Source organism: Plecotus auritus, assembly GCF_963455305.1.
Source record: "Plecotus auritus genome assembly, chromosome: 5".
NCBI lineage: Eukaryota > Metazoa > Chordata > Mammalia > Chiroptera > Vespertilionidae > Plecotus > Plecotus auritus.
Window position 1 is genome coordinate 7,284,860 of NC_137776.1, and position 14,428 is coordinate 7,299,287.

Consider the following 14,428-nt stretch of genomic DNA (forward strand, 5'->3'; position numbering starts at 1 on the left):
CTCTAACCAACTGAGCCACATGGCTAAAGCTAAAGCATTCTTTAAATTTTTCACGCTGCATTACATTAAAATGTAGTTAAGACAAATGGCTTAGACATTCTTCAAATATATTCTGGGAACCTAGTTTATAAAACTGTCATTTTCTAGTAAGACTACATAATGCTAATACATTTATACAAATATTTCCCAAATGGGTCAGCCCATGAGTTTTTCTAATCACCCAGTAAATTTATAATATTACCATAGAAATGTCCGCAAAGGAAAACACAGACCTCCCAAATCTCCATGCCGGCGTATCAAAATGAAGGCTCTAACTGAAACTGGCCAGCTGGGTCTGACTCGCAGGTGTGGGACCAAACTTCCCAAAGGAGAGTGGGTCTGTGCTTTACTACGGTGCCCCCAGCCCCAGCCGGCACAGAGCAAGCTTCACGTTTGTTGAATACATGACTACGAATTTGGGTCTGAGTCCAGCTCTCGCCATCACACTTACGTCTGCAGTGCATTGTTTTTGGCATTAATAAGGCTCTCGTCTTGTATCTTGTCAAGTATTAACAAGGCACATTTTTCATGACCCTAGGGAAGAAAAAGAAAATGATCAGAAACACAGGACGGAGACTTAGGAAAGTTCCGGAACAATCATTTCATTGTGCTCTAAATGTGAAATGAATGCCCTCTGCCTGTATACATGTTAGAAGGCCATCATCTGAGTAATTCCTTTTTCTTCTAAAAATCAAATAGTACCAGGGTCCTAGATTCTCCAAGATCCCAAATGAGGTCCCATTAGGACTTGGTTAATATAAATCTGATCTGGAATACTAACATTTCTAGGATAAGTTTTAGAACTAATGTCCAGGGAGCTGAAACCGACCCGAATTCAGCTGGGTCAGCTGGTAAACAGGGAGCAGAGTCAGAAGTACCCTTCAACATCACTTCTTAAATGTAAGTCAAGTCCCATCTCCTTCCTCAGGTCTTCATGATCAACCACTTCCTTGATCCATTTATCCTTGGAATTCAAATGCCACCTATTATCTGTGTCACTTCTCAGTTACTGCCTTCTATTGTGAAAGGATTCTTTTTCAAGAAAGCCTATTCATTCCCTCCTCCGCCAGGGGAAATGATCTCTGCGTCTTATGACAACAGACAGACAGTCATTTCAATTGATCCGTCAGAGGTGCTTTCACGGTTTCGGGCCAGCGCTCCGTGAAGGTACTGGCTTTCTGAGCCCCATGACCCGAAGCAGCACCATCAGCACCACCTGGCACTTAGCGACGTGGCATCTCAGGCCCCACTCCCGCTCTCCTAAGTCAGAAGCTGAGTTTTAACAATATCCTTAGGTGACTCAATGGCACAATAACGTTGGAAACTCACTGCATTTACAGTCATGAAAACTACACCTTGAAACACACTTGACGAAATGGAGCACTTTTTTGTGGTTTCCCTGGGACTCCCAGAACATGAAGAGAGAAAATGCACCTGATGAGAGGAACGGCTGAGACTGCTGGTGCCGCTGGGTACAGATAACACCTTTAATGCTGGAGCTATCCTCTATAATAAAACCCCAATATGTAAATCGACCGAACGGCTGAACAACCAGTTGCTATGATGCGCACTGACCACCAGGGGGCAGACACTCAACACAGGAGCTGCCCCTGGTGGTCAGTGCGCTCACACAGGGGGAGCCTGTTCAGCCAGAAGCCAGGCTCACGGCTGGCAAGCGCAGCGGCGGTGGCGGGAGTCTCTCCCTCTTCCGCTGCAGGCGGGCAGTAAGAAGCGAGGGGTCCCAGGCTGCGAGAGCCTGGGATTGTGAGAGGGATGTCTGACTGCCCGCTTAGGCCCAATCCCTAGGGAGTGGGCCTAAGCGGGCAGGTGGACATCCCCCGAGGGTTCCTGGACTGCGAGAGGGCACAGGCCTGGCTGAGGGACCTTCCCCTCCAGTGCATGATTTTCATGTACCGGACCTCTGGTACTGAAATAAACACCATCACTGGTGTCAGCTGGCATCATACCACAATGCCTTAGAAGGGAGACCCTTAAATATAACTTTAGAAATATCCACAGAGGTTTCACTCCGATAAGACTTCATTTTAGGGGAATGTGGTCTTTACAATGTTCATAGCCTCAGGCTCAATAATTTCACATTTAGAAATTTATTTTAAAGGAACAAGACTTCCTAAAACATTTCACCACAGTTATTATTGTGTAGAAGCTTGCATTTGGAAACAAGCAAATGTCTAATGGGAGGGGGTGGGCGGGGTAAAGGGTGGCACATTCCTAAGGTAGCATGTACCAGGCATCTTCGAAAACATTATGAAATGTCTACCAGAAAGCTATTCATAACATATGACTCAGAAATAAGAGCAGATTGTATGTAGTATGATCCCGCTTCTGTGGAAATCACATTCCTATGTGCCATTTATCTTGTGCTGAAGCAGGGACCCCGAAGCAGTGAACACAAGGCTATTTTTTTAAAAAAAACCACACACACAAATGCGTCCTTTGCATTGGACGAGGCACCAGAAAAAAAGGGAGAGGGTAGACCTGCACAGGAGAGCATTTGCCTCACAGGAGAGCATTTTTGGGTGTGTTATTACAAGGCCTTCCAACGAAACTAAATGAAAACAAGTGGAGCTGTTCATATTCTAGAAGCCATGTATCTAAGGTCCTCATGTGTGTTTACAGCCAAAATGTGGTACCACAGACACAGTGGCAGCATCAAGCCAGACTGCAGCCAGCATGCAAGTGGCCGATGCCATGCTAAGCACATCCCGTCCACCCGTGTGGCACGCCCTTGCTTTTCCTCCTCCTTCTCCGCTTAGAGGGCACAACCTCCTGGGGAAATGGACCTCTTAATTAGGGGCCATGATATGCACTTTTGAGGTAGAATTGAGTGGTATTTATCATCATCATCATCACCATCATTACTATTATTATTATACTGAATAACAGTGTTTCAAATTCCTTTGCATACTTTACTACACGCCAAATGCAAGGGTGTGTTCAAGTCCTTGTCCTTCACAGACAGGTCAGCCTGGGCGCTGTTCACCAGAATGTCTATAAAAAACAAAAGAAAGCTACTCAGACTACATGCCAATTACATGCATCTTAAAGAAGTTACTACAGAAACAGTAACAGATCTAAATTAGTGCAGCTCACAGAATCCTAGTTAATGTTTTTAAGGAAAAAAGGAGCCATTTATGGCCACATTTGTTCTAGCCAAATCCAAGGCCTATAGGCATCCATTGTAATTGTCTATAGAGTTCTATTTCCAGGTACAATGATTCTGTGTTGCCTCTGGTTTCTCAACGTCAAGAGATTTCCCTGCTGAGAGGTTGGCTCACTTGGATCAGGCCCACCGACCAGCCAGTGACGGGACTGTGAACAATGAGCAGGTGGAGCCGGTGGCTTAGGTAAAATGTTGGTCTTTTTGTGGGTTATAGCAAGAGACTAACGGCTCTCTTGATTGCCCGTGCCTTTGGTGTTGGACAGGCACGGATGGGAAGTCCCCCTGGCACGTACCCACGGCGCCCGCCTGCCCGTTCTCCGCGGCCATCATCAGCGCCGTCCGGCCCGCATCGTCGGCCGCGTTCACCTGGGCGCTGTGTCGCAGCAGGAGCTGCAGGCACTCCACGTGGTCAGCGAAGGCTGCGGCGTGCAGCGGCGTCCTGGCGACCAGAACAAGCGGCGTTAGCTTCCCGGGAGCCTCACCCCCGCTCTCTGTGCATGCCAGAGAAACACGGCAGGTTCCCAGAGCTGACCACCAGGCCCCTCGGAAGGGTCACCGACGCGGGGGGTTAGGTGGTGGCCCTGATCATGAAATTAGCATCTTTGTTGACCGCTTTGTTGACACTTTCAAAATTACACCTTAAATTTGTAGATCACTGGCTATTTTTCTAAAAAGCCCACATCATCTAATGTGAATGACTGATTTTTGAGGGGAGGACAACTTGGCATTATTTGTTAAATTTAAAAACTATTGACCTTTTAACCACTTCTAGGATTTTATCTCCTAGATGCACTTGGGTCATAGGACCAGGCACATATGAACCGCACCACCTTTTGAAATAGCAAAGTACTGGAAACAACCTAAATATTCTTCCATAGGGGGCAGGACGATTAAGTTATAATATATCCCTTCAGATGAATAATATTCAGCTTTAAAAAGAACATGGAAAATCTAAGGGATTTAGTATGGGAAGATCTCCAAGATGCGCCAAATCAGAGCATTGCTATAGAGTGCTCCATTTGCATACAAGGGATATAAGCACATATATTTTACATATGTTTGTAGCGGTGCATAGACAATATGTGAGGAAATACACACATTTGGAAAGGACAGTTTCTAGTGGCTTCCTCCGTGGAAGAGGCTGGGGCTGCTGGGCCGAGGAGGAAAACTTCTTTTAATTATATATCCTTTACAATACTTAATTTTAAAAAAACCCATCATGTTTACATATTAGTTTTCAATTTAAAAACTAAATAAAAGATGTTGGGCCCCTCTGCAACCACAGGGCAGAGACAGAGATTCGTGGAGGAGAGGCATGCCATCTGGGCCACTCACCTGCCTTTGTCGTCTCTGCAGTTGACAATACTGGAATCTATGGCCCCCAGGAGCAGTGACGCACAATTCTCATGGGCATTTATTCTAAAACGAAAGTGAATTTAACATGAAAAATCTCACCACTTAGAAAGTTATATATCCCCTCCTCGTCCATCTTCCCACGCTCCGTGTCCGTAACAATCTGATGGTTGCTGTGTTTTAAGTCTGATGCAACTATCTGTGGCCATGTTCTGGTAACATGTTTAAAGAAGACGATTTAGGTGATACAAACGAACTGTATTTAACACTTCCGGAAGCGGGCAGTCTCCACTCTGAAGGTTTTGGAGAACTGCCTGCTCCAAGAAGGGTTCAAGTTTGTTTATCTGACCTAAGTTGCCTCCTTTGGTTGTCTGAACAGCTGTGGTGAGGAGGGTAGGATCTGAAGCTGAAGGTCTTGGGAGGAGAAGCTCAGGAGGGCACCCTCTTTACTCCGAGTTCACCAGGAGCCGTGGGTCAGTCACTCTTGGATTTGAGCTCCACTCCCTCACAGACCCAAACAAATTATATCCAAAGTTTTAAAGGAAAGGGGTTTATTAAAGTTCCTGGAAAGGTCCCGGGATAGTTATACGAAGAATCCACAGCCAGTGACAGCTGCTAATACACTAACAAGGACTTCGAGAAATCAATTAAGACAAGAAATTGCGAGTAACGGCACCTCAAAATCTAAGTGGGTACAACCTGGAACAAAATAGATCCAGAGACAAAGAAGCATATAGATTGTGGACTCTCCGAGGGAAGGCAGGGGAGGGTGGGTGGGTGGGAAGAGATCAACCAAAGACCTTGTCTGCACATATGCATAACCCATGGACACAGACAATAGGGTGGTGAAGGCCTGAGGAGGGGGTGGGGAGTGGGCTAGAAGAGGTCAATGGGGGAAAGAAGGGAGACATATAAAGATTTAAAATAATAATAATAAAGTCTTTAGGGTATCTGCTGCTATGAAAAGCAAAACAAAAAAAACTTGTGAGAGAAATAATAGACCTATTGTTCATGGAATCTTGGAAGCCAAACCCGAAAAACTGGAGGGCAAGGATGGAGCGCTTCAAAGCTGTTAGAGCGCTGGCCACTCACATCGCCTGTGCCAGGGCCAGCTGGTCAAGGAACAGGCTGGATCGACACAGGTCACCTGCCAACCTCAAGAAAATGTCCACCTGGGTGCCCATGACCCAGCAGGCTGACATGGAAGTCTGACTTACAGTCCCTGTATTCTCTAGACCAGCGGTCGGCAAACTCATTAGTCAACAGAGCCAAATATCAACAGTACAACGATTGAAATTGCTTTTGAGAGCCAAATTTTTAAAACTTAAACTTCTTGTAACGCCACTTCTTCAAAATAGACTCGCCCAGGCCGTTTTATTTTGTGGAAGAGCCACACTCAAGGGGCCAAAGAGCCGCATGTGGCTCGCGAGCCGCAGTTTGCCGACCACGGCTCTAGACAATGATTCACACACTGAGATTGGAGCAAAAATTGCATGTGAAAAACCTTACAGCATACGAAGATAGGGAATTACAATACATGAAAAGTCTTCCTGGTATAAAATGTCTTTCTAATCATTCACAGGCATATCTTTAGAATTTGGCTGACAGATGTGAAGCAGAGCTGAAGAGTACGGGGTGTCAGGTGCCCCTCAGGCCACCTCTTCATGCAATTTCCCTCAGGTGGCATGTGAGCCTCCCGGAAACCACGACATTCCATAGAAATCTCCTGGAAATCATTAACATGAGGGACCACACTTCCCTCTCAGACCTGTGTGCCTTTAGCAGCAAAATGAAATACTTTGGTCTTATCTGTCATGTGAAAGCTTTTTCCTTTCCTAAAGGGCAATTTCTCTACATGTCGTTAAAGGAATTAAAGCAGCACCATTGACTTCCGGCGTCTCTACTTACATCGCACAGTGCAGGGGAGTGAAGGGATTGCCGATAAATTTGCGGAAACATTTCTGCTCCAAAAGTACCTCTATACAGTTTTCATTACCTGCGAGGAAGCAAAAGAATTTAGGAAGTTTCCAAGAGAGAAATTTTGTTCAACACAATCAATTTTTTTTTTGTCATCAAGAACTGAATTCTGGCTTATGAATTTTCCTGAATTGGATGAATGCTCAACCTCCATGGAATGAAATTCACAACATGCCAACATGTTATTGACTATGCTCACAGGTGTTCCGAGACATAATGAACAAATAAGACAATGAAGGCCATGTGGTCTGGGGTAGAGAACGAGATGGAGAAGGGGCCTCATTCACCAGCAGAATCGATTCTATGTTATGCTCAGCTCTTGATAGGTAGACAACTAACACACCTCCCTTTGCCCAGTTACAACAGGAAATTTCCCCTTCACCCATCTGAGTAGATTCACTTATAATTATGGACCCTAGTGAAGGGGAGAAGATGTGATTGATAGAAAATAGCAGGTGAAAGGATAAAATACTGAATGTAAACTACTGTATAAGCATTTAAAATGGCCCCAAGACCAGCTCCTGGCAAACAACGAGTACCCAATAAGTATTTAAAAAAAATACGTAGAAGAATGCAGGTGAGGAATTATTTTCAACAAAATGACAAGTAGTTTCCAAATCAACTGAATTTACGTTAAGGCCTCAGCTCTGTTGGCTTACTTGTCACGTGATCCAAGCAACTCTCTTGGGATCTGTGAGCCTCGATTTCTCATAGATTAAAAAAATCAGATGAGGAAACTTGCCCTACCGATGTCACAGGACGATGGGAGCTTACGGATAAAGGACCTGAATGTGGTCTGTGAAGTGATGGACAGCTATTAATGCCAAGCTCTTTGGCTTTGGAATACAGATTGTTGTCCTGGAATCTCCTCTTGGCTGAACTCAGTGCTAAACTCTCAGTTCTCTCATGATCTACCTCAGAAGGACGGAGATCAGACAATTTTAAGTATTAAAACACAAACCAAACCTTTCTTTTACCTATAAAGAGAAAAAGTGACACTGCTTGAAGGAGGATTAAAAACATATAAAGTAATGAATATAAAAATCCCCTAACTTTATGAAGTTATACTGTTTAGCTTTCCAACTACAGCCAACCTTCACTTAAACATTTCACACCCTCTGTTAGTATGAATCCCCCATAGGATCTACTTAGGGGAGCATCTACACACACCACTCTTCGGGATTGTATGAACCCCAATCTAAGGGTCTGTGTAGATAGGACTGGGCATCCTTGAGTGACTTTCGATATTTCACAGTGCTCGGTGAAGGTGATTCTGGGAAGATGGGAGCTTGACCCTTAGACCTGGAGGGAGACTGCACTGGAACTGCTTGCGGGCGGTGGTGGGGGGAATGCTCCCCTCCCCTGCTTGCACCTGGAGAGGCCTCAGAACAGAGACCTGCCACTCCCCTTCCCCTCACCTCAGGGGACAGGATGTGGTCGGTGAGTTTGCCACCTGCCATTAGACCAACACTCTGACTGTGCCTTCCCCTTCCTGCCAGAGAGATCTCTGGGCTTGACCCAGATGGGGCTGAGGGAGCCCTCAGCCACTAGCAGGTAAAGAATCACAATCCTCCAGTGGCAGGGAGGGACCAAGCCAAGGTGAGCAAGTAGAAAATTTGGCTCTTACTGGTCAGAGCCAATGACGAAAGAGGACTGTAATGAAAATGAAATGTCGTAAATTAGAGCACCCCATAGTTTCTGAGTGAAAATATTTTTAATATATATTTTTATTTATTTCAGACTGGAAGGGAGAGGGAGAGAGAGATAGAAACATCAGTGATGAGAGAGAACCACTGATCAGCTGCCTCCTGCACGGCCCCTACTGGGGATCGAGCCCCCGACCCAGGCCTGTGCCCTTGACCGTGGGACCCTTCAGTCCGCAGGCCAGTGATCTATCCACTGCGCCAAACCGTCTAGGTGAAAATTTTACTATAAGAATTGAAAATGAAAAAATAAAATTATAAAAACAGAGTAGAATATATATGGGAAAATATCCATATAAACTTACGGGTGGGAGACCTTAAGCAGGACTGGGAACCTCGATCCCAGCGAATAAAAATATGACAGGCTCAACTACACAAAAGTTCAAAATTTCTGCATGGAAAACGACATCATAAACCAGGACCAGAGACAAATGACAGACTGAGAGAAACACTGGCAGCACACAGGACGAGCAGGGAGGATTCCTATCTCTAAGACAAGGCCCTCCAGCAAGCGCAGGAGGAAAGATAAAAGTCATTAAAAATAAGCAATAGATGGGAAAGGTCATTTCCAGAAAATGAAATACCAATAAATAAATACACGGTTAGACAGGGAAACACAACCCAAAGTAATGAGATAACCTTTTCTGTCCTTCAAATCACAAAAAGGAAAGAGATGCTATCTTCCCGGGCTGGCAAAGGCTTGGGGAAACACAGGTTTTATACACGTTTGGGGGAGTAATAAATTACACCCTTCTTGCAAAGTAACATGGTGTCATTTATTAAAGTTAAAAAACACACACGTCCTCCTGAATAGTCTCCCTTCTGGAAACTTATCGGGCAGAATTAAGGTACATACTATGAAGAGACACACACTGCAGCCTTGTTTTAACAGGGAAAAAAACTGAAAACAATCCGAATGTCCATCCTCAGGGACCCGGTTGAATAAATAATAAATTGTGATACACACGCACCGATATTGATTTATCTGCTATGCAATATACTAAGGAGATCAATCGTTACTGACACACAATAACTTGCAGGATATCTGCGATAGAATGGGTATAGAAGCAGATGCGGACAAAACCGGCTCCAACTCTGGGTCCCGATTTCTCTTCTGCTGTGACCTTCGATCAGCCTCACTGAGCAAGCCTATCAGAGCCTTCTAGTTGATGATTATCAGTGTTCCATAAAACCTACCATAAATGTTTTTGTTAGTAACGGCCAGAATGCCATGGCAACCAGGATAAACATTAACCTGGCGATAGGATCCATTATGGACCATCTTCCGCTGCAAGACCACCAGGAAGTATGTATGGCCCCTGGCACCACTGCATTCTTTTTTTAAAAAAAATGTTTTTATTGATTTTAGAGAGAGGAAGGGAAAGGGACAGAGAGATAGAAACATCGACGAGAGAGAAACATTTCTTGGCTGCCTCCTGCACGTCCTCCACAAGGGTTTGAGCCTGCAACCAGGGCATGTGCCCTGACCAAGAATCGAACCAGTGACCTCCTGGTTCACTGAGCCACACGGGCCGGGCACTACTGCACTGGCTGACTGCATTCTTTGTCCCTTGGTCTTGTCACTCATCAGTACCTGAGTTATACCACAAAAAAAGTACTGTAACGGGTCTGTTAGCGGAGAATCATCTGTGCACAGTGCTGGGCTGTCTGTCCGCTCTGACCCTACATCCCTGTAAGGAAATGATCCTGTAATCATTTCCGTTAGGGTCTATGGAGTTGCCTACATCGTTTGTCGTCTGCAGACATCTTGTTCAGGTGGCCATTATACCTGTGCCCCACCATGTTAAATAAACAACAGCAAAAAAGAAGGTTACTGAATGATAGTTGTTCTATGATTCTAGTTAAAAAACAAACAGATGCACATACATTTGTATTTATTTATATCCTCAAGGGGAAAGTATTAATGGTACACACCAAATTACACCAGAAAGCGAGTTTGGAAATGAGACTTAATTCTACCTTAGACATGTCAATATTTTTGAAATTTATGATGAGCTTGCATTTCTTTTTTACTCAAATAAGTGAAATAAAAAAAATGTTAAATCTTCTGAATTATAAGTGTGACAAAAATAAATGGGGGAAATGAGATATAAAGAGGAAAATGCCCGAAGACAAATCAATCATCTGGGAGTCTGACTGGTAGTCAACTGTAACAGGTGTTAGCTGTGTCATTTTAATTCATTCTAGGATCCCTGGTTATATCATGTAGATCAGAAACCTTCATTAAAACTGGTTATTCAGTTCATTAAAAGTTCTGATTAGGAGTTTTATGTTATTAATTAGCAAAAAGGGAGAAAGTGAATTTTTATTCCATTGAGGCATCATAGGAGCCAGGAAGGGAAACACACTTAAAAAACAGAAAAAAGGTAGATTTTTTTAACTGCAGGAAGATTGGGAATCAAGGTGGACAGCGTTGTGCTGTTTTCCCTTCCCTGAGATGCCAGTGGTGCCGGGATCAGAGGGAACCCACCGGACTCAGTCGCACGACCGTGCACTCACCATTGTAACAAGCCCAGTGCAGCGGCGTGTAGCCCTGGTTATCCTTGAAAGAGCAGTCTTCCTCCGACAGGGCCATCTGCAGCAGCTCGCTCAGCCACGTGGCGTGGCCGCGGGCCGCCGCGTAGTGCAAGGGGGTCCTCCCTCTGGCGTCTTTGCAGAGAATTGAGACTTCTTCCTCCAGCAGCATTTGCACACATTCCTCATGACCCGACATGATCTAATCAATTGCCGTTGAGAACACAAAACAAAGTCAGAAGGGCAGCCGGCTCGGGATGTGAAGCAGGTGGCTGAGTGAGGCTGGGCTCAGAGTCAGAGGACATCAATGCCCGGGCCTTAGGGGAGGACAACCCAGCCAGATTCATAGCAGAAAAGTCCGTGTGGACATCAGCATTTGGGAACCATCTCGACTCTCCAGACATAACCATGAAAGGTATTATGATACAGTGGAACACATGAGCGTTAGAGTCAGGAAGGTGTGAGTTAAATCCTGGCTTCCCCTGGTAAAGCTTGGACAAGTCGATTCACCTCTCTGTCTCGTTTCGTTTACCTGTACATGGGGATGGTAATAAGGACCCCACAGGTGGTTGTGAGGATTGACGAGATAAGGTACGTAAAGGCCCCAGCCTGCTGCATGGCCCACAGGAAGTCCCCAAGAAATAAGGACTAGGATTACCCCTTTGACCACTGAGAGTTCCTTTCCTTTTCCCTACCATGGTGGTTGGCACCAGCCCCAAAGAGCACTTTTATTTCTGCTTTTGTTTGATTTCGTTTCCTCGGCATGCTTTAAAAACAACTCAGCAGATGTAGGCAAAGAATTGTCACAGGATACATATTTCAGGTGGGGAATGGGTCAACAATTAGACATAGCGGGCTACTCAACACTAAGCAATCGCTGGAATAAATTATGGCACCTGCATACAATGGACCATTAAAAATGACAGAGCAGGAAAATATTTACTGACATGGAAAAGGTCCTTGATAGTCTAAAAGAAAAAAAGTAGGTTCCAAATAGTATCTTCAGTATTCTCTTTTTAAAATTTTTTAAAAATAAATGTATATACAGAAAGGAAGATTTGGTATATAAACCAAAAAATGGTTATCTCTAGAGGAGGTGGGATTACTAGTGATTATAACTGTCTTCTCTGTGATTTGAAAAAAAATATTTGCAAATTTTCTATGCTATGCAAGTATTTTGTAATCAGAAAGTAGAAGCAATTCTACCAACAGTGGGAGACTGTGGTTCTATTATCACAATCTACCATGAAATCGCAAGAGCAGGACCTCAGAGTACCCGCCACTATTTCACTTGTGCGAAAGATTTTGTAATTTCTTTTAGACCGACTGAGGTTCATTGGTTATCTTAGGAAACAACTTTTTTACTAAAAACTCATATGGGAAGTAAAGAGGAAGCGTGCTCATTCCAAGATGGCTTGACTGCGGCTGAGGAAGACGGACATACCCCTCTGTGCAAAGCTGTGCACCCCATGATGTCAACAGCATCTACATTTGCTTCCTTTTCAAGTAACAATGAAACAGCATCAATGTGTCCATATGCTACTGCCAGCATCAGTGGGGTTCTAGGAGAGAGATAGATTAGACTTTTTAGAAGAAAATTAAAACAAAATGCTCATTACTTCCAGTGGGAGGCCCTCCTTCTCTTTGTCACTCTCTCTATCTATAATAATAAAAGCATAATATGCTAATTAGACCAGACAGCCGAACAACCTTCTGGATGACCTTCCGGACAAAGCTAGGGCTGTGAGGGTCAAGCCTCTTGCAGGAATTTCATGCACCGGGCCTCTAGTATAAATATCTTTCTGCCTCTGGCATCTAATGGCCACATGGAATGCTGTCCGTGGAATGACTGATACTGGTGGGGCTGGGAAAGGCTCCTTCTCAGTATGGTCACTGCGATCCCATCATTTTCAGAAGCATTTTTAAATGTCAACCGAGCAGGGAGCACGTACGTGAAGGCGACCCTCTCGCTCCTATCAGAGTAGTTCTACCTTCATAGTGTTCTGTGTTGGTGTTTGCTCAATGTTTCACTTGACCAAAGCTTGCTGCCTTCCAGAAAAGCCTGGCAAACCCAGAGGAAAGAGCAGGGAGCTGGGGTCCAGGAGGGGGCGTCCTAGCTCCCACTGCATCACTAACTCATGCCTGGGTGAGGCACTCGTGCTGGCTCTGCTTTTCCCATCTGTAAGAGAAGACTGGGCCAGGGACAGGCTACCAGGTGGGAAGGACTTGGGAAAAACAAACCCAAGGAAGGAGGCAAATATGAAGGATTTTTACGATGGAGGTAACTTCTTGAGGCCATTGCCATTATTAATATGAACGTGAAAATGTAGCAGCTTCAAAAGAGGGTAAAATGGGTAGGAAGAAGGAGCCAAGGAGGACTATTTTTAAAGGCCAGGGTACATGGCCCTAGACATACAACGTTGGCTCTTTTTCATCAACACACACACACACACACACACACACACACACACACACACTCACACACTGCACTTAAGTAGAATCTCCTAAGTCCCATTGTGACATTCCATATTTTGCCTGTCCCGGTATATACCCTGACATGAAGCTACCTCATTATTCCAGGGTCCTCAGCCAATGAATTTCACCCAAACATGTACCCCCCAACCTCAAGTTCAGCAGTCAGCCCTCCCAGCGGCTAAACCAACCAACCATCACCCACTGTGACTGAAATCAACCGCGGGCCCGGCCCAGGGGGGACACTTACTGTCCTTTGGCATCTTTCACGTCAACCACTTCCGGGTTGTCTGCGATTTCTAGTAACAACCGCAAACACAGGGTGTGACCATTAATCACTGAAAGAGAACGGACATTCTGTTAACAGACCCACACGACCACACACATCCCTCCAAAGTGAAGTCTGTTTGGGCTCTAAATCATTGGTCTTCAATCTGCTGTCCCCACCTTCCAGGCCATATCAGCTGCTGGCACAGTGAGCCCGAGGCTGACTTTACTCCTCTGTCTCCGTTCTCCCCAGCAGGGCACCCTGGCCCTTACCGAACTTGTCCCTGGTTCATGCCCTGAGGGTTATTTTCCCTGAAACACCATGTCCTTTTCCCCCCAAATCTCTTTTTTTCATTTCTCCCCACTTTCCAGTTCTTTTCGCTCTTCTGAGAGTCACACAATACTATATAATCCAGAGTCCTGCCTGCCTTCAGACCTTTTTAAAAAGAAGGAAGAAGGGATCGGAGGGGGAGCGGCAGGGGGAGAGGGGAGCAGGAACAGGATGGGAAGAGGAGAGGGGGAAGAGTAAAGCAGAGGAGAGGCAAGGAGAGGAAGGGAGAGAGTGAACGGGTCCTGCTGCTGTTCCCTGTCACTGTACATTCTGCGGCAGGCACCCGAGTAACAGTTCTGATTGACTTACAGCAAGCCCTCAGGCCCAAAGGTGTACAGAAGCCCCACTCACTGCTCAGTGATTGACAGCCTGGATGGGCTGCCTGCAGGGGCACCCCTGTCCCAGAGTTCCTCAAACCACAGCCTGACCGTGTCTCATGCATGCAGGGGGAAGGGCAGGGCAGGGGGCTCTCCATCAGCCTCACACTCCTGGGTCCCCTCTGTGCCCTGCCCTCCCCTCCCTTCCCCTGCCCAGGTCTCCTCGCCGCTTCCCAGGTGCTGCGGGGTC

General features: G+C 45.5%; 1 protein-coding gene across 1 annotated transcript in view; it reads right to left on the bottom strand.

Annotated features, from left to right (window-relative positions):
- Positions 1-14,428, bottom strand: part of ANKRD44 (ankyrin repeat domain 44) — a 259,546-nt gene that overhangs the window by 6,729 nt on the left and 238,389 nt on the right. Inside the window, exons 19-26 of the mRNA XM_080669556.1 lie at positions 13,514-13,601; positions 12,236-12,353; positions 10,777-10,993; positions 6,485-6,572; positions 4,559-4,642; positions 3,517-3,662; positions 2,969-3,051; positions 491-573 (exon numbers count right to left, since the gene is read on the bottom strand). Coding sequence (XP_080525682.1) covers positions 491-573; positions 2,969-3,051; positions 3,517-3,662; positions 4,559-4,642; positions 6,485-6,572; positions 10,777-10,993; positions 12,236-12,353; positions 13,514-13,601 — 907 coding nt within the window. The remainder of the gene's footprint in view (positions 1-490; positions 574-2,968; positions 3,052-3,516; positions 3,663-4,558; positions 4,643-6,484; positions 6,573-10,776; positions 10,994-12,235; positions 12,354-13,513; positions 13,602-14,428) is intronic.